Consider the following 24,797-nt stretch of genomic DNA (forward strand, 5'->3'; position numbering starts at 1 on the left):
GGGATCATCCCGGGAGCCCGCGCCGGGCCCCGCTGAGGCCAGGGGTTCCTCGGAGGCGCGGGAAAGCCGGATAACCAGCGCGATTACGGCACACACTATGCGGGGCCTGCAAGGATACCGGGCGGCCGCTCCTCAGTGGTAAGACAGAGGCTCCGCGGAAGAGAGACTGAGGTCGGAGAGGCCGCGGAAACCCCATACCGCACTCCACGGGCTAGGTTCCGCCCCGCCCCGATGACGCTTCCGGATCCGGCGTGTGCCGGAAGTGGGCGGGCGGCGGCGGCTGCGCGCGGAGGCGGTGGAGGAGGTGCTGGGAGCAGCCCGGTGGCCGCTTCCCGCCCCCGAGCCGGAGCCGGTGCGAGTGGAGCAGAGCTGAGGTCGGGCCGCGAGTGGAGCCGGCTGAGCGGGCGCCGAGCTCCCGCCATGGCCCGGAACACGCTGTCCTCGCGCTTCCGCCGGGTGGACATCGACGAATTTGATGAGAACAAATTTGTGGACGAGCAGGAGGAGGCGGCGGCGGCGGCGGCGGAGCCAGGCCCGGACCCGAGCGAGGTGGACGGGCTCCTGCGGCAATATCCTTCCCTGACGCGGCGTCCGGGCCTGCGCGCGGCCTTCCCACCTTCCCACCTTCTCGGGCCCCTTCGGGCGGGCCTCCGCTGTCTCCGACCCCTGGCCCCCTCAGGTCAGCCTTCAACTCCCTGCCGACCTGACTCCCCTGGGCCGTGCTCCCCTGAGTCCTGGTCTCCCTGGGTCCTTCCTCCCCAGCCTTGGCCCCTTCTTGTGCAGCGCAGCCCCGCAGGCCCTTGGACCCGGTGGACGGGCTCCCTCGCTAGCCCCGCAGGTCCCGCGCCCCGGGCTCTCTTCCCCTCTTGCCTCCTCGTCCCCTCACGCTGTCCCTTTCTGGGGGCCCCAGCACTCGGTCCCTCCCTTGCAGGAAATCGGGCCTATGGCGGGGCTAGGTCGTCGGCGGGGCGGAGGTGAGCCGCATCTGAGTAACCGAGTGATCGGTGAGGCTGGGGCGCGGTCTTCCGGGGCCAGATTGCCGCAGGGCGTGAAGATAGGTGGGTGGACGGCTGTGGGGAAGACAGGACCCAGGAGGGAGTGGAGGCGGCCGCCCTATTTCAGCCCTGGGGTCTAAGGTTGTGCCTCCCCTCCCCCAGTCAGTCTAACCCTCCCGCTTAATGCTGAGAAAGGGGAACCCTGTGGTTCCTCTGGTCACCTTGGTGGTCTCAGCAAGTGAGTCTTGGCTCCCCCCAGTACCCTTCTGGTGCAGGAAGCAGCGGAAAGAACTAGTAGTTCAGAGCTAAGAAAAACCAGACACCTTGAAGTGAAGTGTGAAAGGAGAGCCCCACGCCTGGAAATGACTGTTCTTGTGGCCACAGAAAACAGCATTTAGAAAAGATTAAAAATAGAGGTGATTGTCACAGCCTTGCTTGGTCCTTTAGCAGTATGAGCGCAGGAAACTGACTTGTTCTCACCGGAAGGATTTTTCTTTATTCAAATGGTGTTCCAGGAAGCCTGTCCCCTCCCCCCGCACGGGCGGGGGCAGGGTTGGAGGCCCATGCTGTACATAAATCAGGTTCTCGGTGTTGAACCAGTTGACTCAGCTTGGAAAGTGGGGCCTGCTGCTTTAGGGGGAGCCCGGCAGTGCTCCTCAGTGTGCCTTTAAAACGAAAACCTTCAGACTTGGTTTGAACAGGAATGTGTTTTCGGAAGTGGAGATTCAAGCTTGTCATTCCTGCCCCATCAGGATCTCCCAGTCCACCCTAGTTATGAAATGGGGTCAAGGGAAGGGTCCCCAGGAGGGAAGGTTGGTTGTAGTCAGGTGCAGGGCCTGGCTTATGGAGAGTCAGTGCTGAAGGGGGCTCCAAGGTCAGGCCTTTGGCCCAGGACCCTCATTGAACAGACGAGGAGGTCAAGCCTGTCAGCTGCTGCCTTCCTTGGTCTGGGTGCAGAGCCTTGTTGAAGGTCATGTCTTGGGACTCCCCTGCCTGGTGACAGGTTCCTTGAGGCTGCTTAGAGGCCTGGGCTTAGCACATCTCGGGGATGGTCGTTTCTCCATTCGTGGCAGCGGCAGAAACCTTGTTACCATGGAGAGTGTTCACCTGGGGTTGGGGAAAGGGAGGTTAGCGGATAAAGAGAACTGAAACCCTGGCAAATACCGGACCCAGGTAGGGAGGAGAATGGAACTGATATTTATTGAGTCTCTATCATGTGCCAAGAATTGGACTTAGACCATTGAGGACAGGGGAGCAGGGAGAGGGAGAGAGGGATTGGGGTTGGGGAGGGCAGAGAGGGACCCTGTCCTGGGGCTATATAGGGAAGTGTGTGTGGCGGGAGATCACGCAGATGGGGTAGAAGGAACTCGGCTGTGCATCCTCGCACACCGCACGCCATCATGCTCTGGCTCTGACCTCGGATAGGTCACATACCCTTTCACAACTCAGCATTCTCCTCTGTGACGTGGCAGACAGCCGTGCTGGCTTCCTAGATTCTGTGGGAGCCTCATGGGCTAACATCAGCATCACGGGGCACACAGCAAGTGTCTGCTCAGGTCTGCAGCTAGAGCGGCAGCACGGGATTGTGGGAGGAGCTTGGGTGCCAGGGCCATCTAGACAGCTTAGTTTTGTGACCCTGCGCAGGTAATTTCCGTTCTCTGAGCCTCAATTCCATTGCCTTTAAAATGAGATAATGATTGTTGTTACTGGGATTTTTGGAATGAGATGGCATGTGAAAGCACCAGGCACAGGATCCGAGACCTTGTGGCGATTTAAAAGTATGAGTTCCTTTCCCCCTCAGTGAAGCAGCTTCTAGACTTCTGGATCAGGGCTCTGTCCAGAGCAGTGGTTTTGAGCGATTTTGCACCCCTCCCCTCCACCTCAGGAAATTAGAAACATTTTGATAGTTACAGCTTGGGGATGCCACTGGAATCCAGTGGGCAGAGGCCTATGACCCACAGCTGAGATCCCACGTCAGAGAATCGTGGGTCCACAGTGTCAGTTGTGCCGTGATTGAGGAAGATCTAGAGATCAAGGGCTGGGCAGGGTTCCCCCAGCACCACAGCCTATTCTCTGAAAAGGTCTAAAGCCAGCCAAGTATGACAGCCGGCTTCATGAATGATAGGTGATTTCAGGGAGGCCCTCCCTGCACCCCACATCACCCAGCTGCTGAAGGCCCTCACCCATCAATGGACTGAGTGATTGCTGGACACATGGTGCTGAGGTAACGCCACAGCAGGGGCTTTTTGCCCCCGTGGACTAGTTTTATCCCTGCCCTTCCCCATCCCTCATTTGAATGATTCCATTTGTTAATTGTGCCAGGTTTATATGAAGAGCAAGTGAGCCTATGTTTTCTGTTCAGCCTATGGGATCCTGCTTATTGCTTTGGGGACACCACATTAGAAAAGAGTTACAAGGTCCGGGCACGGTGGCTCACACCTGTAATCCCAGCACTTTGTGAGGCCGAGGCTGGCGGATCACGAGGTCAGGAGATCGAGACCATTTTGCCTAACACAGTGAAACCCCGTCTCTACTAAAAATACAAAAAAAAAATTAGGTGTGGTGGTGGGCGCCTGTAGTCCCAGCTACTCGGGAGGCTGAAGTAGGAGAATGGCATGAACCCGGGAGGCAGAGCTTGCAGTGAGCCGAGATGGCACCACTGCACTCCAGCCTGGGCGACAGAGTGAGACTCCATCTCAAAAAAAAAAAAAAAGGAAGAGTTAAAAAGGTAGCGGTTATCAGTGACTGATATCAGGCTGGCCTTGTTTGGATGGGGGAAAAGAAACTCCAGAGCTGAAAGACAGAGGGACTGGGCTGCCTCTTGAGTGTGGAAGGTGGATCAGAGCCAAGCAGGGAGCTGGGGAACCAGGGCTGGGAGTGGCTCGCCTGGTGGCGCAGACCCAGCTCACTCAAGATGGAGCTCACACTGGGGAAGCCAGGAGATTCAGCTCTGCTCCGAAGGCCCTTCCTGTCTGCACGTGGGTATCACTGCGTGAAGAGGAGTAGAGACCCGATTGGGCAGAAGCCATTCCTTGTTCTATTTTTGAAGCTTTTTGGCTGAAGCCAGTGTTTCACACGAGGAAATGAAAGTTGGCTGATGTAATTCAGTTTAAAATAGGTGTCACCTTTGGGGACCTAACCCAGATTGTAATTTTCTTTTGCATGCTGGGTATTCAGAACTCAGCAAAGAATGTGTTGTCAGGATTGCAACTGAGGTTGGGGGTGGTAACGGTGGAGACTGGCTCATTGTTGACAAAAGCTTCTGTTAGATTGATAAACTCTTTCCAGGTAACAGTTGGGACCTCATTGATCCCAATAGGTCTTAGAAGTTCTAGCACATCTAAATTTCCTTAATAGTTTAATTGATGAAGAGCATTGATGAAGAACTGGGAGATCTCCCTTTGTACCTACATTTCCCCCTTTTTAGAGTGAGAAGATGAGAACGGCCTCCAGTTCGCATGTACGGGTGCTGTGAGGATCCAGCAGGGGAGATACAGTGCCCAGCACCAAGCAGGTGCAAGTGAGCGCAGTCCAGTTTTACAGCAAGTTACCCCTCAAGGGCAGTTGCTTTGATGGGGAAGGTAGAGAGGGAGGAAGAAGGAGGGTTTGCATGGTTGGCAGAGGTGCCCTGCACCCTCCCCGTGCGGGCGGTAAACAGTCTCTGCCCACCTGGAAGCCGTGGAAGGTGGGTGGTATGGATGAGATCCCATCTGACTGTTCCCTGAGCTGTTTCTGAAGTGAGCTTGTTAATGACAGTGTGGACATGCTTGAGCCTAGCCATCCTTAACTGGTGGTGATGCACAGGGGACATGCTTCGGGCATTCCATGCAGCCTTGCGGAACTCACCCGTCAACACCAAGAATCAAGCTGTGAAGGTAAAGGGGTGGCGCTGCGGCTCTGCTGGGTGCTGTTGGGACCAGGGCTGTGGGTGTCTGGCCAGTGGGAGTGTGAGCTCCTCGGGGCTCTGGGCGGCGTCCGTTTCATCTGCATCAGAGGGAGTGAGCTGGCACTGGGCAGTGCTTCCACAGGAGCCTCCTGGCACTCCCTAGGTGGTGAGGCTCCTGTGACATCAAAGCTGTCAGTGTTTATACGAGAAACTCCCCAGGGAAGCCTTCACTCCCGCTCGCGGCCTCGTAGGCTGAGAAGTCAGCCTGGCCCTGGCTGATGAGGAAAATGCATGAATTCGCTCACCTGTGGTGCTTATGCTCCTACAGCCTGAATAGGCTTTGTCTGCCCAAGGATTTTAAGTACCTGTATGCTTTCCTACCTTCTAAAAACTAAATTGTGCTTACTGCATCACCAAGGCTAAAATTTGGTTCAGGGAAAGGGGTCTCCCTGCAGCCAGGATTCTAGCAGCTGTGACAGCATCTTGATGTCAGCGATGGCTGCACCTTCACAGAGTTCTGGGGAACGGCCCCACCCTTCTGGGTGTGAACACAAGAGGGATGCTGGAGCCAAGTCAACTTGGTTTGATTTTTTGATAGTCCACCACCATTGTGGAGTATAATAAGGCCTTATTGGTGTCATCTAAAATAGTGATGGGCTGGGTGCCGTGGTTTATGCCTATAATCCCAGCACTTTGGTAGATGGAAGGATCACTTGAGCTCAGGAGTTTGAGACCAGCCTGGGCAACATAGCGATACTGTCAGTATTAAAAATTAAAAAAATAATTAGCTGGGCATGGTGGTATGTGCCTGTAGCCCTAACTGAGGTGGGAGGATTGCTTGAGCCTGGGAGAGGCTGCAGTGAGCTGAGCTTGCACCACTGCACTCCAGCCTAGGCAACAGAGCGAGACCCTGCCCCTCTCTCCCTCTCTTTTTCCCTCGTTTTTATTTTCTCTCTCTCTCTCAGAGTTGATACTTGTCCTAGTAAACTACTTACTCCCCCCAAAATAAGTAGAATAACTTGTTGGCATAAATAAAAGATACTTTGAAATTTAAATACACAAAAGACCTTCTATCCTGCTTATTTAAACCATCCTGGACGAATTAGAAACTGGGTGGTGTTTCTGGAGACCTGTGTCCTTGCTTTGGTGTGGGGCATGGCGGCCTGCACAGCTCTGGGCCTCACTTGCTGTTTTTCGTCTGCAGGAGAGAGCCCAGGGCGTGGTGCTGAAAGTGCTCACAAACTTCAAGAGCAGCGAGATTGAGCAGGCTGTGCAGTCACTGGACAGAAACGGTGTTGACTTGTTAATGAAGTACATTTATAAAGGCTTTGAGAAGCCCACAGAAAATAGCAGTGCAGTGTTACTCCAGTGGCACGAAAAGGTATGTGAACGCTGCCATGCACCCCAGTGAGCCACCTGGCTTGCCCCAGTGTTCAATTAGCAGGCCGGATTTTCCAGAACAAACGTAGGTCGGTCTGCTAGGCGTGTGGGGTCAGAGGACGAGCCCCAACCTGGAACATCTGGTCACTTCCCTGTCCCAAGGAAGCTCCTGGTAGGGACTTGCTGTTTCTGGTCATCGCAGTTACTTTTTTGCTTTTAGCTGCCGATTTGTGCCAGGCAGGACAGGGTGCCCTTGGTACAGGACATGTGGGCAGATAACACGGCATGGTAAGGTGGTCGGGGAGTCTAGGTAGGAAGGGGGCTTGCTGGTTGGTTGGGGCTTCATGATACTTTGCAGTGGTGGAGGCAGCTATCGGGGGTTCTTAGAAATAAAGTCCTCCAGCCAGCTCTGAGGGCTTCCTCCTGCCCTGGCCTCAGCCTTACCAGGCCAGAGTGAGCAGTGGGCAGAAACCTTGACCTCGCTTAATATGGCCTTCATGCAGGTGAAGCAGAAAGAGCTGTGTCTGCCCTTCGCTTGGGTCTGTGTGAGAGCAAGGCCTTTGGCAGCCTGTGTCCTGCCTGTACCACTGGGGCTGCCTCCTACACCTTCCCCCACACACCCCTAGTGCCACAGTAAGCACGCCCACCATTAAAGCAGACCAGGCAGTTACTAACGTGCCTGCCTTCCTCAGAGGCTCAGTGTTGAGTTGGAAGAGAGGGGTTTTACAGTGGGCCAGTCCTTAAGGCGGTGTTGGTGCTGGGCTGTGGTTGTGGCCTTAGGTCTGCTGGTGGGTGTGCTGTGCCTCCTTGGCCTCCACTCTCCTGGGCTCAGAAGGAAGTGAACAAGTCCTCTATATGATGGGAAGGCCAGGCCCTCTCGTCCCTTTAAGGCAGCTTGGTGCCTGCCAGCCACCTCAGCAGGCGGCACTCAGTGGGCTTGTGTGCATCTGTAAACTCAGCACTTTGGGAGGCTGAGGCAGGAGGATCGCTGGAGCCCAGGAGTTTGAGACCAGCCCAGGCAATGTAGTGAGACCCCATCTCTACAAAAAAACAAATTAGGCAGGGTGTGGTGGCTCATGCCTATAATCCCAATACTTTGGGAAGTGGAGGCAGGCAGATGACCTGAGGTCAGTAGTTCGAGACCAGCCTGGGCAACATGGTGAAACTCCGTCTCTACTAAAAATACAAAAATTAGCTGGGGGTGGTGGTGGGCGCCTGTAATCCCAGCTACTTGGGAGGCTGAGGCAGGAGAATTGCTTGAACCGGGGAGGCGGGGTTGCAGTGAGCTGAGATCGTGCCATTGCACTCTAGCCTGGGCAACAAAAGCAAAACTCCATCTCAAAAAAAATAAAATAAAATAGCTGGGCATGGTGGTACACACCTGTGGTCCCAGGTACTCAGGAGGATCGCTTGAGCCCAGGACATCAAGGCTGTGCAGTGAGCTGTGATCTGGGCGACAGAGTGACACCCTGTCTCAAAAGGGAAACTCGAGGGGCTCTGCTTTGTGTGCTTGGTGACAGTGTTCTCAAGCCAGTTCTGCTCGAGAGCCGGCAGCTCTCAGGACCCCACGGCTCCAGGCCAGGGCTCCTTCCCTAGAATGTGCTCTGTCTCAGGAATCCTCTTTCAAGGGATCTGTGATGGATCTAGGTCAGGGAATGTCCCCCCTGTCTCTGGCAAGCCAGGCTCCCCTTGGCCAGCCAGGTCTCATCTGACACGTTTTCTTTTCCTGCCCCCACAGGCCTTAGCAGTAGGAGGACTAGGCTCCATTATAAGAGTTCTTACAGCAAGAAAGACTGTTTAAAAAAAAATAAAAAGACTCATGTTACCTTGAGAAGAATTCTGGATGCCCAGGCTGGTGAAGAAGGGATTGACAATGGACCATCTTCCTAGGAACTCCCAAGTAAACTATTTCAGGACATGTATCTGCTGAAATGTATTTTATTTTCAAGGTGGAGGGAAAAATCGTCTATTTCCTAAATCCTGTTTAGGATCTGATAGTCTATGCCTTTGTCTCCGAGTACTGCAGAACTGACATTTTGACGATCTACCAGAGTGGCAGCTGGCGTTGGTCAGGTGCACCTGTGTGCACTGGGGGAGGGATGGTTTGGGCAGGTGCAGATCCAAGGGCTGTGGTAAACGGGAGGGCTTGTGTTTTTGAAGTGGAAAAAAACCCAAGAGTTTGTACAGACATCCCGTCTTCCCAGAGAAGGTGGACACTCTTGGGCTCATTGTAAAGTGCCTGCTGCATCAATAAAGCTCTTGGCTTATTAGTATATACATTGCGGTGTGTTTCATATATGTAAAAAAAATGGTAATGAATGGGATGGTAACGAATGAGAGTTCAGTTGTTCCGGAAACCCGACGTGGGAGGAGTAGACCTGTGCCCCTGTTGAGTCACCCGTAGGAGCGAGCATGGCAATCCACAGGCCCTCTGCCACAGGACGCCAGCCTTGGCCTCAGAGCCGCTGGCTGCTGCAGAGAGGTGTTTGCTGAATGAACTATTTATTGTTTCTTACTCCTTTGATTTGTATGTAATTAATTTTGGAGCTTATTTAATAAAGTGCCAAACATTTAATAATTGATCTAGGCTTTAGAAGTCTTCAGTTTGTGGGACTGCACTTGGAATCTTTTGAGGGTGGGGCCTCCGATGTGCCTGGTCACGTTTCCTGATGCTGGGTTGGCTGTGCTGCAGAATCACTGCTGCCTGGACAAGTTTTCTTTAAAGAACTAAACGTCAGGAATGGGGGAGCAATCAGCAAATAGATAGAAGGGATAATTTTGTTTCCCATAACCAATAACAGAGCCTCTCTGAAGGGCAAAAATGCTTTTCTTTCCTTTTCAGCACGTGTAACTGCAGCTTGCATTCTGTTAAAGGTTAGGGCCCCATTCACACTCCTGAAGCTCCTCTGGGTCATACAGCCCTTGGATACAGACTTTGACCAAAGTGACACAGTCCTCCCCTCCACAGCTCTCCCCTCCTCAGCCCCTCTGCAGAACCACTGCAATTCTTGGGGGGTAGAATGAGGCTGTTGGCTTCATTAAATTACATTTATTCACCCAAATCCAGTCGGGGGAGGTTCTTTCTGAAAGACAAACATTCTCTAGCCCTTGAAGTTGGCCTTGGAGTGTTAAATATGAGACACAAAATACCAGATTTAATGAGTCCAAGAAATAGTGACACGCCAAACTAGTAAAATCCATTGTAGTTGCATCTGGATTGAAGAGCTTTAATCAAAAAGTGTATTGCACCACAGATGAATTTTCTACAGCAGTTTTCAAGAATACAATCCTATTTACAACATGGAAGGAGAGCTCGAGATCCACTGCTTGTATAAAGGGCTATAGATACCGTTGCTATCACAAAGTTTTATACAAGTCAAAGTGCATTAAATCACTTAGAATATTTACTCCACTCTTCCTCTTAAAGCTGAAGGAAATTCAACATGCAGGAGGAAAGCCTAGTCAGTGAAGCCTCCCTAAAGTGAGTACAGACCTAGGAACGGGCCCCACAGCTACACCTAAAACGGCTGAGGAGTGGGACCTGGGGTGCGTGTGGGGCCAGTTCAAGGGCTGGAGAAGCCACGGAGGCAGCAGACGGGCTTCCGTGGAAAAGTAGCTGCCTTTGGCTGGCCTTGAGCTACCCAGTCGTAGAGACGCTCTCCTGGAACAGTCGAGAAAGGAAATCTTACTTTGAAAAAAGGCTGCCTCTTACCCGTCAAACTTGGAGAAGAGACTCCTGTTTCGTGTTGCCACCAGGTAAATGGAAATTCGTGTTCTAAACAAGGGACAACTGTGTCTGCAAGGAGGAGCCAGATGAGGTGGTCAGTCAGTGGAGAAGGGTGCCTCTGGAAGGCAGAGAGCCTGAGCTGGGACTAAGGAGATGCTGCCCTGGCTTGGTTCTTCATGGAAATTTCGTTAGGTTAACGTTGCAAATAGGTGTTTTTCTGTGACATACATATTATATACCTATGTTGGCCCTAAGCATGATTGAGAAATACAACTTTCCATCACTGGATAATGGATAATAAATTTAGGAGCTCCAGTTATTAATTTAGTTTTTTATTTAACCAGTGAAACTTTCATCAAACAATAAACTGTTTCCTTTCAGATTCAATATTGTGGTTTTTCCAGAACCAGCATGTTCCCTTTCCTCAGTAACGAGGAATCCATGAAACAAATTTTTGTTGGTTACTACCAGAGTCGTGCATGCTACAAGTGCCGCAGCCAGCTGGGGGCCGTCCAGGTGTAGTGTCATTTTAAGTATTTGGGGTGGGATAAGGGGGAGAGAGTGGCTCCACACACAAGGTTGACTGCCCCAATGTCTCCATCAAGGCTGGGGGACAGCTGCTGCCCCACTGGAGACAGCGGACTGTCCTTCAGCAGAAGACGGGTGATCTGCATTGCCCAGCGGCCGCGCAGCACAGAATCAAGACAGACGCCACTGCGCTTCAGAGGGAGCAGTGCCGGAGTGCGAGTGAGAAGACAGAGGAACGGGAATCCGAGCTTTAGGAAGAATTCCCTCTGGACGCTCTGATTTTAAGAACACCAGTTAAATGGATTTTATAATACAGAAGACATGTTTATAGTAGTGAAGAACTTCGGCTATAAAAAATAGTTTAAAATGGTTTACCAGCAACCTATCCAAGACAAGTACATTCATTAAAAAGGCAATTGAGTGTATTTGGTACTATACTTAGGGTCTTTTCATGTATTTGCTAGTTTTCTTAAGTGGAGATACCATCAGAAAGGTGCATATTCCTCATTCATCCACACCGGCCCTTAAAGATGGATCCTCTAAAGTTCTAGGTGGTTTGAGAGACAAGGTGAAAGAATGTTTTCTTGAGAGGAAGGGATAAAAAGCTTCTAACTCTCTGAATTTTTAAAAGCCACTCCCATGGAGTTCCCATGGAGTTCCCATGGAGTTCCCATGGAGTTGGCTGTTCCTGGCAGAGGCAGGTGGGTTTCGCCTGCCGGGCACCATCTCAAAGGGCCATCTCTACCTCCCGCGGCATCGCTACATGGTGACTCAGGTGTGCCTGCCAGATGCTGATGGCTTCAGCTGTAAGTGCTACTGTGAAGTTAGAGGATTCAGGTGCAGACGGGGTGCTGGCTGGAGCTGGGATATTAGCAGCACTGTGGAAATCTGGGTAGTGCCAGGACCCTCCTGTTTGGTGACCAGAATGACAGGATCAGCTACCCCCTGAGGTTCAGGTCAGCCTGCAGGGAAGTGGGCCTTAGTCTTGTAAACAATGTTTAGACGCTTGTACAAAATACTGCAGTTACAGTGATTAAAAACCCACCCAGACTGGTGTGTCAGTGTTCTTTTCACAGAAAAAGTGTCAACCCACGGAGCTCCATCCTTGGGTAGTCCCCTCTAGGACCATGGTATCCGAGGGTTTGAGATAGATGGCCGGATGCTGCCTTTGGGAGCTGGTTTGGACCCAAACCATGACATCTGCATTTGAAACAGAAAAGGCTTCTGAGATGCAAATCAGGACTTAGTGCCAGGGAAACTGAACCACCCCTCCCCTCCCCTGAGCCTGTCACTCCTGCCCCCCACGCATCCTGCCTTTGGCTCTGAGCACAGCAAGAAGATGGTTCCAATAACCAGTCTGCAGGCCCGTGCTCAGTACCGGAGGGAAATGAGAGAAAAACACTGAGTTGACAGGAATAAGGTAGTGGAACCGTAGGTTTTTCTCCTATTAGAGCATTTATGCAGACACTTTTGGAATTTGAGTGCTGAGCCAGACCTGGGGCTCTCAGTAAAGCACAATCAATGAAAATGCTTTGAAAAACACGTGGCTTGTTGGTCAAGTACAGCATAGACGTTTGGGCACAAAGGATGTCATTGCTAAAAAGTGCCTGGATCAAGTTCATCCAACAGCAGCCAAGCTGATCATGCAGCTGTGCTGGTTACCTACATTCGTGTGGGGCTAAGGGGTCTTCAACTGCTACTGCTGGGATGACTGACGACATATTTTGGAAGCTGTAACAGTAGACCAGAGAACCCTACCTTATATTCCAGAGTTTCTTTGAGCATGTTCTCCTCCTCTTGGGAAAAGTTCAGCAACACCGACACAGCTTTTATAAGATGAAAAGCCTGAAACACAGTAAGTTTTGCTGCCATAGGCCAAGGTGGAGGTGAGGCGGGGTGGTGGGGGAGCTACATGGCATGTCCTGCTTGCTTTGGTTGGCAGGACCCAGGAGTGATGGGTGGATTCTGCTCCCAGCCTCCGCACCCAGGCCAGGATTTAGAAGTGGAGCCCACATCTCCCACCAGGAGCCGGTTCCTGCATGGCCTCTCCCGCCAGCTGCTCACTCCGCAGGCCAGCGCCAGCAGGAGAAATGACTGAGCGCCCACAAGGGCGTCAAATCGGGATGTACGAGGAAAAGGGAGAAATGGGCTGGGCAGGGGTTCCTGCAGGACAGACTGTAGGGCGGGGCCTCAATACCCAAAAGACACTTCAAAAGCCCTTTACCTCGGATTCGCGACAGGACATGAATTTTAAAACCACATGCTTAAGGTACTCAAAGTTGATCTCGCGGGCATCCGTCAGGTCAGCGTTATTCGTGACGGAAGGCGCCATGTTTGCCATGTCAGGTCCAGGTTTCTCCCGGACTTCGAAGAGCTCATTATCGGGTCTGATTTTCTGAAAAACCAATGGGAAAGATGTTACACTGAACCGTCTGAGGCAGGTGGAAAAAATCACACGGGAGGTTCACCTGGTCCAAACCATCATCACTATTGTAGGGCAAAAAGGGCCCCACCTGAGAAGGAAGCACCTCCAGGTGGGCTTGAGGAGGGAGTGGCATCATTTGGGGAAACTCAGATATTCCCTTATCCATGGCAAGAACACATGTCCCTGGGGCCTGGAGCTGCTGGCATCCCGCATCGGGCCAAGCACTCTGCCACACACACACTGTCAGAGCGTGGCTGTGCTGGCCTGGCAGACAACCCCACTTTCAGATGAGGATGCAGGCTCAGAGAAGGCAGGCAGGGCCGCGGCCACGGAGCTGCTTCAGAGGTGCATGCAGGCTGGCAGGCTGGCCCACCAGCTAACACTGGACTGCCCAGTGACCCCTTGCAATTAATCAGGGGTTGGGGGGAGCATAGGCAGCAGGGGGAGGGCTGGGAAGTGGGGCCAGCTCCTGTGGGGGCACTCACCAGCTCCTTCTGCAGAGTCTTCCGGAGCTCCAGCATCCGCTGCTGCATCTGCTTTATGGTCTGCGACAAGCCCCACCCCACAGACAGTCAATCATTATATGCATGTTTCACCAAAGGAAACAGAGCCGAAGATCCCACGGGGTCCTCTGTACGCCTGTGAGGAGCCTCTGCCCTGAGAAGTCATCCTGAGAGGCTGGTGCTCAGCTGTCGCGTGTTGTGCCTACGCCTGCTGGGCTGTCATCCCTCTTGGGCCACTGCTTTCACACACTGGAGTCTCCACGTCCCACAGAGGCCACAGTCCCTCTGTGTGGACATGAGTGCCCCAGTGCTGCCCATCCCTTCCCAGGGGCTTGGTTCTCCACACACAGCCCAGCTGGAAAAGGCTCTGGACCATAGATTTTGCCATCAAAAAAATTCGATTTTTATGCTGTGATCCCCAAGTAGGATACTTAGGTGAGGATTTATGGTTCTCATCACTACTGCTCTCTTGAAATACATTAATAATCTGCAATGCTTGTTTTGAATACCCTAACAAGATCATGGTTTTTCTGCACCACTCATCAACATTCAGTTTTAGATAAGTAATTTGGAAAATAATTTCTTTTCCTTTTTTTTTTTTTTGAGATGAATTCTCACTGTCGCCCAGGCTGGAGTACAATGGCGCGATCTCAGCTCACTGCAACCTCAGTCTCCCGGGTTCAGGTGGTTCTCCTGCCTCAGCCTCTCAAGTAGCTGAGATTACAGGTGCACACCACCATCTCGACTAATTTTTTTTTTCTTCTTTTTTTTTGAGATGGAGTTTCACTCTTGTTGCCCAGGTTGGAGTGCAATGGTGCAATCTCGGCTCACTGCAACCTCTGCCACCTGGGTTCAAATGATTCTCCTGCCTCAGCCTCCCAAGTAGCTGGGATTACAGTTGTGCGCCACCACACACAGCTAATTTTATTTTTTTGAGACGGAGTCTTGCTCTGTTGCCTAGGTTGGAGTGCAGTGGCATAATCTCAGCTCACTGCAACCTCTGCCTTCTGGGTTCAAGCAATTCTCTTGCCTCAGCCTCCTGAGTAGCTGGGATTACAGGTGCCTGCCCCCAAACCCAGCTAATTTTTGTATTTTTAGTAGAGACAGGGTTTCATCATGTTGGCCAGGCTGGTCTCGAACTCCTGACCTCGGGTGATCCACCCACCTTGGCCTCCCAAAGTGCTGGGATTACAGGCATGAGCCACCACGCCTGGCCTTCTTTCTGTTTTCTTTCTTTAAGAGACATCATGTCACTATGTTGCCCAGGCTGGATTCAGTCTTTGAACTCCTGGGCTCAAGCAATTCTCCCATTTCAACCTCCCGAGTACCTGGGACTATAGCTGTGTACCACCATGCCTGGCTGATTTTCTTTGATGTTTAAGTAGTATTATAAGCCTTACATTTATTACACATTCCATACACAGTCCATTATTCACTAGACATGCTGAGACTTATTTTCTCAACTAAAATCTTCATCATATAGGAAATTTTTTTTTTTTTTGAGACGGAGTCTTACTCTGTCCCTGAGGCCGGAGTGCAATGGCACAATCTCGGCTCTCTGCAACCTCTGCCTCCTGGGTTCAAGCAATTCTCCCACCTCAGCCTCCTGAGTAGCTGGGATTCCAGGCGTGTGCCACAATGCCCAGCTAATTTTTGTCATTTTAGTAGAGATGGGATTTCACCATGTTGGCCAAGCTGGTCTCGAACTCCTGGCCTCAGGCAATCTGCCTGCCTCGGCCTCCCAAAGTGGTGAAATTACAGGCATGAGCCACCGCGTCCGGTTTTAAATAAAAATTTATTCGAAGTCTCCCAATGGTAATATATCTAAATGCGTTCTTTCATGTACCCCCAGTCCACATCCCCATTCTTGCACAGCGTGGCTGGAATTGTAAATACATTTTTCATGTATCAGAGTCATCACTGCCTCCTCCAGCTTTTCTAATTGTAACGTCTAGTGTGACAGGAACTCCCGGGGATGCCCTGTCTTACTGCATGGCTGGGCTTCCACTTTGTTTATTGATTGATTGATTGATTGAGACGGAGTCTCGCTCTGTCGCCCAGGCTGGAGTGCAGTGGCGCTATCTCGGTTCACTGCAAGCTCCGCCTCCTGGGTTCACGCCATTCTCCCGCCTCAGCTTCCCGAGTAGCTGGGACTACAGGCGCCCGCTGCCGCACCTGGCTAATTATTTTTGTCTTTTTAGTAGAGATGGGGTTTCACTGTGTTAGCCAGGATGGTCTTGATCTCCTGACCTCGTGATCCGCCCACCTCGGCCTCCCAAAGTGTTGGGATTACAGGAGTGAGCCACCGTGCCCAGCCCGGGCTTCCACTTTAAAACAAAGCTGGGATAAGCTTTGTTTCCCCAAGTGAGGAATTCCCAGTGTTTCTCTTGGGGATGGAATGACTGAATCAGAGGACCACAAAAGTGTTTCTAACTCCTCCCCTGTGAGGCATTTTAAGTGACCTCCAACACACCCAATTTTGTAAAATGGCACCTTGTGGCTTCGATTTCTATTCTCTTGGCTGACCATGAGGTTGGACACTGTCCCAAAAGTACATTCGCTACTTTATCTTATGTTATTTGGTTTCCTGGGTTCTCTCACTTGGTAATTCATCTAATAATTACTGAGTCCCTACACTGTTCTAGGGGTGGAGAAACGGCAACAAAAAAGACAAAAGTTCACCCTTGGGGGTAAAGGAATCAATCAACAGGCCGGGCGCGGTGGCTCACACCTGTAATCCCAGCACTTTGGGAGGCCAAGGCGGGTGGATCACGAGGTCAAGAGATCGAGACCATCCTGGCCAACATGGTGAAACCCTATCTCTACTAAAAATACAAAAATTAGCTGGGTGTGGTAGCATGCGCCTGTAGTCCCAGCTACTTGGGAGGCTGAGGCAGGAGGAGAATTGTTTGAACTCGGGAGGCGGAGGTTGCAGTGAGCTGAGATTGCACCACTGCACTCCAGCCTGGCGACAGAGAGAGACTCCATCTCAAACACACACACACACACACACACACACACACACACACACACAATTAGCCAGGCGTGATGGTGGGCACCTGTAATCACAGCTACTCTGGAGACTGAGGCAAAAGAATCACTTGAACCGAGGAGGCAGAGGTCGTAGTGAGCCAAGATCACGCCATTGCACTCCAGTCTGGGTGACAGAGGGAGACTGTCTCAAAAAAAAAAAAAAAAAAAAAGAATCAATAATCAAATCCGCAGTGTATTGGGGGTATGAAGAGGCACAAAGAGGCAGCATGGTAAAGGGTGGGGTTCTGGTGGTGAGGCTGGTCGGGATGGCATAAAGAAAGTGAGGGTGACTAGGGGAAGGCACTTCCAGACGGGAGGCTCAGCAAGTGCCAAGGCCCTGAGGTCAGAGGCTACTTGATGGGAGGTGAGGCCCCTGTGGCTGAGAGGGAGTGATGAGGACAGGAGGGCTCAGCTGGCAGGGGGTAATAAGGGGCCCACACAGGGCTTTGTGGGCTTCTGCAAGGACTCAGGCTTTCATCAAGAGATAGGAAGTCATCAGAGGGCTAAGAGAGGAGTGCCAGGGAAACCAGTTAGAAGTCTGACACCATCTTCCAGAGAAGAGACAATGGTAACCTGAAGCAGGTGGCTGCGATGTGAAGTGGTGGATTCTGGGAAATGTGTGAAGGGGGTGCTGAAGGAATCTGTTAACGGCCTGGATGCCGGTGGAGAAAGAACCAAGGCAGATAGGACAACTCCAAGGCTTTTGCCGTCTGAGATGGGAAAGGTGGCCATGGCAGCCAGGGAGCACAGTGAAGCCGAAGTGTGTTTTCGGATGTTTTGAGTTTCAGACACCTTAGAGCTCACGTGGAGACGGGTTTGTGAGGCTAGCGTCCATGGAGCCATCTGGGCAGGAGGCAGGGAGGGGAACCAGCTGCACAGGGCATGGGTGAGATCGCAGCGGAGGGCGCACAGTGCAGAGAAGAGCTGTGAGGGCTGCCCCTGCGCACGGCGGGTGGCAGTGGGAAGGAGACTGGCCCATCAGAGAAGGGAGCAGGCCATGGATGGGAGCTTCAGGAGGAGGAAGAGGCGCCTGTCCAAGGCTGCCAACAGGCCAATCAGAGGGAAAATTAGGAACTGCCTTCTGGATTTAGCAATGCAGATGTTACTGATGAGCCTGACAAGAGCGTTTTTCTGTGGAGTGGTGGGGGAAAGGTTGAGAGATGAGGAGTGGGAATGGAGATGGCAGATACAGAAAGTTTCAACTTGTCAGCATGGGAGGTGAGCAGAGCCTCAGCAACAGGACAAAGGGGTGTCAACCAAGGGCTTTCATAAGGCGCCTGCATGACAGTGCACTTCTCAGTGGATGGGACGACTCCAAGAAAAAATGACCTAGGCAAGAAGGGGGAGGCGGCTGGCGTAGTGCTTGGGGAGGTGAGGGAACAGGGTATGAGGAGGGGCTGTGGCACATCCCTTCTCAGAGAAGCAGGAGGCGGGAGTGCCAGGGCGGGTGAGGCAGGGTTGAGGTGAAGAGAGGAGAGAAGGTAGACATGAAGTTGGGGTTAGGAGCAAAGGGGCAGGAAGGCCCATGGATGAGGCGGGGTTGCGGGGAACACTGGGTTGACCACAGGACCATGGTCCTGAGCTTCGAGGGGACCTGAATGCCCAGGTGATGGCACTTTCCAGCCAGGTCTGGCTCCATGGCTGCAGGCAGGGAGCAGGCAAGAGTTGAGTTTAGCCCAAGTTTAACCAGAGCTTGGCTAGGACAGTCTAAGGAAGGGAGAGAGGCCAGAGAACCAGAGGTGTCGGGAAGGCAGTGGTCCCGAGACAGACACAGACCCAGCACTGAGTAAGGAGGCAGGAAGGCAGCGCAGCTGGTAAGGCCAGAGGCTCCAGAGACAGAGGTCCTAGGGGCACATGGGACATTTACGAACAGGCACAATGAAACTGTGGGGTTGAGCAATGTGAGCTGAGGTGACACTAGGGAAGAAAGCAAGGCAGTCATTGCCGGAAGGGCTGGGATGGAGTGACTGACAGGGCTGTGAGGGGCCCAGGGGGCTGGGCTTCTGGGATGCTGGCAATGTCCTGATTCGCATCAGGGTGGTTATATGGGTTTGCTTTCTGTTAATTCACTGAGACATACATCTGTTTTGTACACTCTTCTGTGTGTATTTTTTTTTTCAATTAGCAATAATTGCACCTCAGATAGACCCTCATTGGCTACGATACTGCCACTGTGCAAAGATTCTGTATTTCATATTAGACATAATGAACACTTTCCCCCTTGTAAAATATCTAAACACACACACACACAATTTGGGGGCAGAATTTCAGGCCAGAGCAATAGCCGGCTGGCATACTAAGCTTCACAGGACACTTTTAAGAACCAGGATTAAATGAGATCCTGCATTTATATAGGTGAAAAGGCTGGAGGGTGAGGGGTGGGGACCATGACATTCATTGAGCCTCTACCAAATACCAGAGAGTTTATAAAGTTTATAGGACCGTTAACAAACACCTTCATTTCATACCCCCCTCCTCCCACCCAAACAAACCCTTAAAGGCAGCTATCAGTGCTGTCCTTCCACAGCTGTAGAAAGGAAGTACAGAGGAAAGAGAACTGTCGCTATGGCCTGGCTGGGGACAGCCGAGCTGGCAGGGAACACGAAGGCTTGCAGCTGCCCAAGCCTGACACCTGGCCAGTTCTCCAGGGGGTGGGGAGAAGAGGACTGGGGAGGGTGTGGAGGAGCACAGTGCAGGAGGAACGGAAGATCAGGAGGAAGGCCTTTGGGTGAAAGGGGTCATGGTTCCCAGGAGGTGCAGGGGGTACCATAAAAACCTCCGAGGATGGCCTGGGTCATTTTAGACCCGAGAGCGGGGACCTGGTGGAGACAGAAACAGCCATGCAAAGGGCATCCTCACCTTATTTTTCTCCAGAAGTTGCTGCTCCAAGTCCTGTTTCTCCTTCTGTAGCTGCGCGAGATCCATGGCCCCAACCTCACCATTTGGTGTTCTTCCTGCAGTTGGAAGCTGGAACACAGGGTCCTGCATGGCCCTCGAGGTCACCTACAAGGTGGTAGCAGCAAGTTGAGAGCCAGGACAGGTAAGGTGAAGCTGAGCCACAGGTGTACAGGGAAGGGGAGCCAGACTCATCCCTTAGGTGTGGGCTGTTGTGATCTAATAGGCAACTGGCCAGGAAGTAAATTCCTGGAGAAGATCCAAAGCCCAATGTGCACAACTAATCACATGACAAGTCTTTGCTGGGATGAAGGGCTTGCTCTCCCCTGTCTACTGACAAGGGCCATCTGTCATGGGCTCTTCAGGAATCATGGCCTCCTAGCCATATGAGTGCCCTACTTTATTTATTTATTTATTTATTGAGATGGAGTCTCGCTCTGTCGCTGAGGCTGGAGTGCAGTGACGCGATCTTGGCTCCACCAAGCTCCGCCTCCCGGGTTCACATCATTCTCCTGCCTCAGCCTCCTGAGCAGCTGGGACTACAGGTACCTGTCACCAATTTTTTGTATTTTTAGTAGAGACGGGGTTTCACCATGTTAGCCAGGATGGTCTCAATCTCCTGACCTCGTAATCCGCCCGCCTTGGCCTCCCAAAGTGCTGGGATTACAGGTGTGAGCCACCGCGCCTGGCTGAGTGCCCTACTTTAAAGAAAGGACCCTCCGGCCGGGCGCGGTGGCTCAAGCCTGTAATCCCAGCACTTTGGGAGGCCGAGACGGGTGGATCACGAGGTCAGGAGATCAAGACCATCCTGGCGAACACGGTGAAACCCCGTCTCTACTAAAAAATACAAAAAACTAGCCGGGCGAGATGGCGGGCGCCTGTAGTCCCAGCTACTCGGGAGGCTGAGGCAGGAGAATGGCGTAAACGCGGGAGGCGGAGCTTGCAGTGAGCTGAGATCCGGCCACTGCACTCCAGCCTGGGCGGTAGAGCGAGACTCCGTCTCAAAAAAAAAAGAAAGGACCCTCCGTGCAGGGGAGTGTCCTGTCCACCGTGCGTCCCCACTGCTGCCTCCTCAGAGGCACTCTCAGCACCTGCCCTGCATCTTGCTGTAGCACCCACGCAGGCGTGGCTGGGACTTACGTGCGACTCGCTGACTGAGAGCACTTCGGCCTGCAATGGGCCCCGCAGCCTCAGCAGGTCCTCCTGCTCCGTGACCGCTGCAGCCTCCTCTGCCTTCAGGGTCCTCAGGGCCTCCAGCTCGGCCTGCAGCTGGTGCATCTGCAGCAGGGCAGAGTTGTGACCTAGGTCGGGAAGGAAGGAAGGGGGCACCGTGAGCCCAGTGACTCCATGCTGCCTGGTGGCAAGGCTGTCACAAGGCAGGATGCTGGGCCTGAAAAGGAGAGAAGGCTCTGCCAGGGACAGACTCCTCACCTTGCTCCAGCTGGAGAATCTCCTGCTCTTTCTGGAGAAGCACTTCGGTTTTTTCCCGCAGATTCTGTTCCTTCTCATCTATTATGGCTGTCAGGTTAGCTGCCTTGGAGAGAAAAATCAACAAGAGGGAAGGTTGCGAGCAGTGAACCCATCTTCCCACAGAAATCTCCACTTTCCCGCTCTCCAGGGTCCACCATGAATCCCTCCCTGAAGTCCACAATCCAGAGCAAACCCCCAGCTGAGCTCTGCTCCTGTGACGGTGCACAAATCCATTCTCCTTGGCAGGGGTCCTGCACAGGGGCAGTTGCCTCCCACTGCCCCCTGGCCAACAGTGGGTCAACCAGAGACATGGCCATTCTGCCCAGCCCAACAAGCTGTCATAACTTCCATTTCCTGAGTGCCTACAACATCCCCAACACTAGACATGCATTTGATATATGTTACCTCATTATAGAATAGCTTCCCGGAGGTGTAAGTAGAAGGACTAGAGTCCTCATCAGAGGAGACTCAGATTTGTTAAGGACTTACCAAAGACCTAAAGCCACTGAACTAGAAGCCCTGGGGTCAGATGTGAAGTCTACCTTCAAGGGAGGCTTTCCTATACTTCCTGCAAAAACTCAACCCAACCTTCCGTGGCCTCTGGGGCAGGTGGCCAATGATGGGCCACCTCACAGAACCAGAGCCCAGCAGGCCCCTGAGCATGGACCATTTTCCAGGTAATGACAGTTGAAAAATCAGAAAAGGGGCCGGGCGCGGTGGCTCAAGCCTGTAATCCCAGCATTTTGGGAGGCCGAGACGGGCGGATCACGAGGTCAGGAGATCGAGACCATCCTGGCTAACACGGTGAAACCCCGTCTCTACTAAAAAAATACAAAAAACTAGGCGGGCGAGGTGGCGGGCGCCTGTAGTCCCAGCTACTCGGGAGGCTGAGGCAGGAGAATGGCGGGAACCCGGGAGGCGGAGCTTGCAGTGAGCTGAGACCCGGCCACAGCACTCCAGCCTGGGCGACAGAGCAAGACTCCGTCTCAAAAAAAAAAAAAAAAAAAAAAAAAGAAAAATCAGAAAAGGGCATCCTATGGGGTAAGGGTTTCTTTATAACATTTGTCTACCAGCTTCCTAGAGAGCATGGGGGCCCACGCAGCTGACTGCATTCCCTGAGCCCTGTGTCTACTACCCCTACCCCGGAGAGACAGGGCCTCTCCGACAGTCCCATGGCAGGACGGGCCTGCTGCTCGTGCAACTGCGTGAAACAGGGCCCACCTGTTGCTGGAACTCTTCCCTTTGCTTCCGCACCTCCTCCAGGGCTTGAGCCATCGCGACACTCACAATTTCTCTTTGGCTCCATTCTTCCTACAATGCAGAAAACCACCGAGCCCCAACACTTAGTTCACAGTTTTTTAGCTGTATGCCACGCAAGAAGCCCGGCAGACAGGGCACGGCTTTGCAGAGCCAGACCAACATGCTCCCCACTTCCCCAGGCTCCCAGCCTGGCCCCTCCCTGCCATGCCTTCAGTATCCCTCTCAGAGCTGTCCTGGCAGGCAACCCACCAACTTCCCTGGAAATGGCACACCACTGAGGATCGGTTGCCCCAAAAGCACCCCCGCCAGGACCCACACCAAGGCTAGAGGCCTATCCTGAAGAGCTGGTCTAAGGACAGTAGCCAAGAACAAGAAGTCAGACTTGCAGGCCACGTGAATGGAGTGGGGGACTGGAACAATTGGTTACGGAAAGAGTAAGAAACAATGACTGGGTATGGTGGCTCACACCAATAATCCCAGCACTTCAGGAGGCTGAGGTGGGAGGATCGCTTGAACCCAGGAGTTCAAGACCATCCTGGGCAACACAGCGAGGACCTGTCTCTATATAAGAAAAATTAGCCAAGCATTGTGGCACATGCATGTAGTGCCAGCTACTCAGGAGGTTGAGGTGAGAGGATTGCTTGTGTCCGGGAGGTCAAGGCTGCAGGAAAATGGATTCAAGCATCAGCTAGTGAGGGGCTAGACTGACAGGACAGAACAGAGTCTCTGTGGCTCCAAAGTCTGTGCTAGTGCCTCAGAGCCACATAAGATCCAGCACTGTGGGAGGCGGGGTTGACGGTGCCTGCTTAGGTTCACTGTGGCACAAAGCAGGGCCTGCAGCTTGCAGGAGCCACCAGGCCACCCACGCACGGCTGCCTCTGCACCTGGGGATGATTCTCCAGGATGGGCTTAGGGAACAGCTGCTTTGAAGAGCATGGATAAAAACAATTCTAAACATATGTGCACCTAATAGCAGCACTTCAAAATACATGAAGCGAAGACAGACAGAACTAAAGGAAGAAAGAGACAAATCTACCATCGTAGTGGAAGATTGAGCACACCCTTCTCAGTAGCTGATGGAACAAGTAGACTGTTAAACTAAATACGGCCTTGATTTGTCTCACCCAGAGCTTAGCAATTTTATTCACCTTCAAATAATCCACTTCAGGCTTCAGCAGTCCTTGCTATTATGACAGGGTCCCATTCTTTTTTTTTTTTTTTTTTTGAGATGGAGCTTCTCTTTTGTTGCCCAGGCTGGAATGCAGTGGCCCAATCTCAGTTGACTGCAACCTCTGCCTCCCAGGTTCAAGCAATTCTCCTGCCTCACCCTCCTGAGTAGCTGGGACTACAGGCATGGGCCACCATGCCCGGCTAATTTTTGTATTTTTAGTAGAGACTGGTTTCACCATGTTGGCCAGGCTGCTCTCAAACTCCTGACCTTTGGTGATCTACCTTGGCCTCCGAAAGCGCTGGGATTACAGGCATGAGCCACCGCGCCCGGCCTCCCTCTCTCCCTCCCTTCTTCCCATCTTCCCTTCCTCCGTTTCTTCCTGAGACAGAGTTTCGCTTTTGTTGCCCAGGCTGGAGTGCAATGCTGCGATCTCGGCTCACTGCAACCTCTGACTCCCGGGTTCAAGCGATTCTCCTGCCTCAGCCTCCCAGGTAGCTGGGATTACAGGCATGCGCCACTATGCCCAGCTAATTTTTGTATTTTTAGTAGAGATGGGGTTTCACCATGTTGGTCAGGCTGGTCTTGAATTCCTGATCTCAGGTGATCCACTCGCTTTGGCCTCCCAAAGTGCTGGGATTACGGGGCTGAGTCACCGCTAGCCATTTTCTTTCATTTTCATTAGTCCTTTGTATTTGTTATTTCTTCCTTGAGTTTGATTTATGCCTTTTTCTGACTTTTTGAGACGGGGTCTCGCTGTAATCTCCCAGGCTGTAGGTCTGCGGTGTAGGCGTCTCAAGCTCACTGCAAGCTCCGCCTCCTGGGTTCGCGCCATTCTCCCGCCTCAGCCTCTGAGTAGCTGGGTTCTGGCTACCACCACTTGACTAATTTTTGTATTTTAGTAGAGGCGGGGTTTCACCGTTAACCAGGATGGTCTCGATCTCCTGACCTCGTGATCGCCCGTCTCGACCTCCCAAGTGCTGGGATTACGGAAGCCCCAATTACCCAGCCGACCTTTCTGTTTTGAATGCATAGCGTGGCTCAATTTTCAGGCTTTCTTCCTAAGAGATGACACTGAGACTGAAATTTCCTTCCATGCACTGCTTTAGTTATACTCGACCAATTTTGATCCATACTATTTACAAAATCATTTATTTCAAAATATTATTATTTTTTTGTGACGGAGTTTAGCTCTTGTCACACCCAGGCTGGAGTGCAATGGCACAATCTTGGCTCACTGTGTGAACCACTGTGCCCAGCTTTATTTCAAAATATTTCAGAATTTCCATTGTGATTTTTTTTCTTTGACCTATGGGTTCTTTGAAAGTGTATTTCAGGCTGGGCACGGTGGCTCACACCTGTAATCCCAGCACTTTGGGAGGCCAAAGCGGGCAGATCACCTGAGGTTGGGAGTTCGAGACGAGCCTGACCAACATGGAGAAACCCTATCTCTACTAAAAATACAAAATTAGCCTGGTGTGGTGGTGCATGCCTGTGATCCTAGCTACTTGGGAGGCTGAGGCAGGA

At 52.3% G+C, this 24,797-nt stretch overlaps 2 protein-coding genes and 1 pseudogene across 9 annotated transcripts in view; 1 reads left to right on the top strand and 2 right to left on the bottom strand.

Annotated features, from left to right (window-relative positions):
- Positions 1-269: 269 nt before the first annotated feature.
- ARPC5L (actin related protein 2/3 complex subunit 5 like) lies at positions 270-8,843 on the top strand. The gene is made up of 4 exons (XM_003918812.4): positions 270-569; positions 4,798-4,870; positions 6,086-6,262; positions 8,000-8,843. The coding sequence occupies exons 1-4, from the start codon at positions 421-423 to the stop codon at positions 8,060-8,062; spliced, it is 462 nt and encodes a 153-aa protein (XP_003918861.3). The 5' UTR covers positions 270-420; the 3' UTR covers positions 8,063-8,843.
- A 618-nt stretch (positions 8,844-9,461) lies between these two features.
- Positions 9,462-24,797, bottom strand: part of GOLGA1 (golgin A1) — a 65,633-nt gene continuing 50,297 nt past the window's right edge. For all 8 annotated transcript variants that reach the window (XM_009199063.3, XM_009199062.3, XM_003918813.4 and 5 more), the window contains 8 exons: positions 22,064-22,153; positions 20,804-20,906; positions 20,513-20,673; positions 19,337-19,480; positions 13,427-13,486; positions 12,741-12,911; positions 12,275-12,361; positions 9,462-11,716 (listed from right to left, as the gene is read on the bottom strand). In XM_009199063.3, the coding sequence (XP_009197327.1) occupies positions 11,636-11,716; positions 12,275-12,361; positions 12,741-12,911; positions 13,427-13,486; positions 19,337-19,480; positions 20,513-20,673; positions 20,804-20,906; positions 22,064-22,153 (897 nt within the window). In that variant the 3' untranslated portion in view covers positions 9,462-11,635. The remainder of the gene's footprint in view (positions 11,717-12,274; positions 12,362-12,740; positions 12,912-13,426; positions 13,487-19,336; positions 19,481-20,512; positions 20,674-20,803; positions 20,907-22,063; positions 22,154-24,797) is intronic.
- Positions 18,492-18,660, bottom strand: LOC116270196 (annotated as a pseudogene).

The sequence above is a fragment of the Papio anubis genome, chromosome 13, assembly GCF_008728515.1.
Source record: "Papio anubis isolate 15944 chromosome 13, Panubis1.0, whole genome shotgun sequence".
NCBI classification, from domain to species: Eukaryota; Metazoa; Chordata; class Mammalia; order Primates; family Cercopithecidae; genus Papio; species Papio anubis.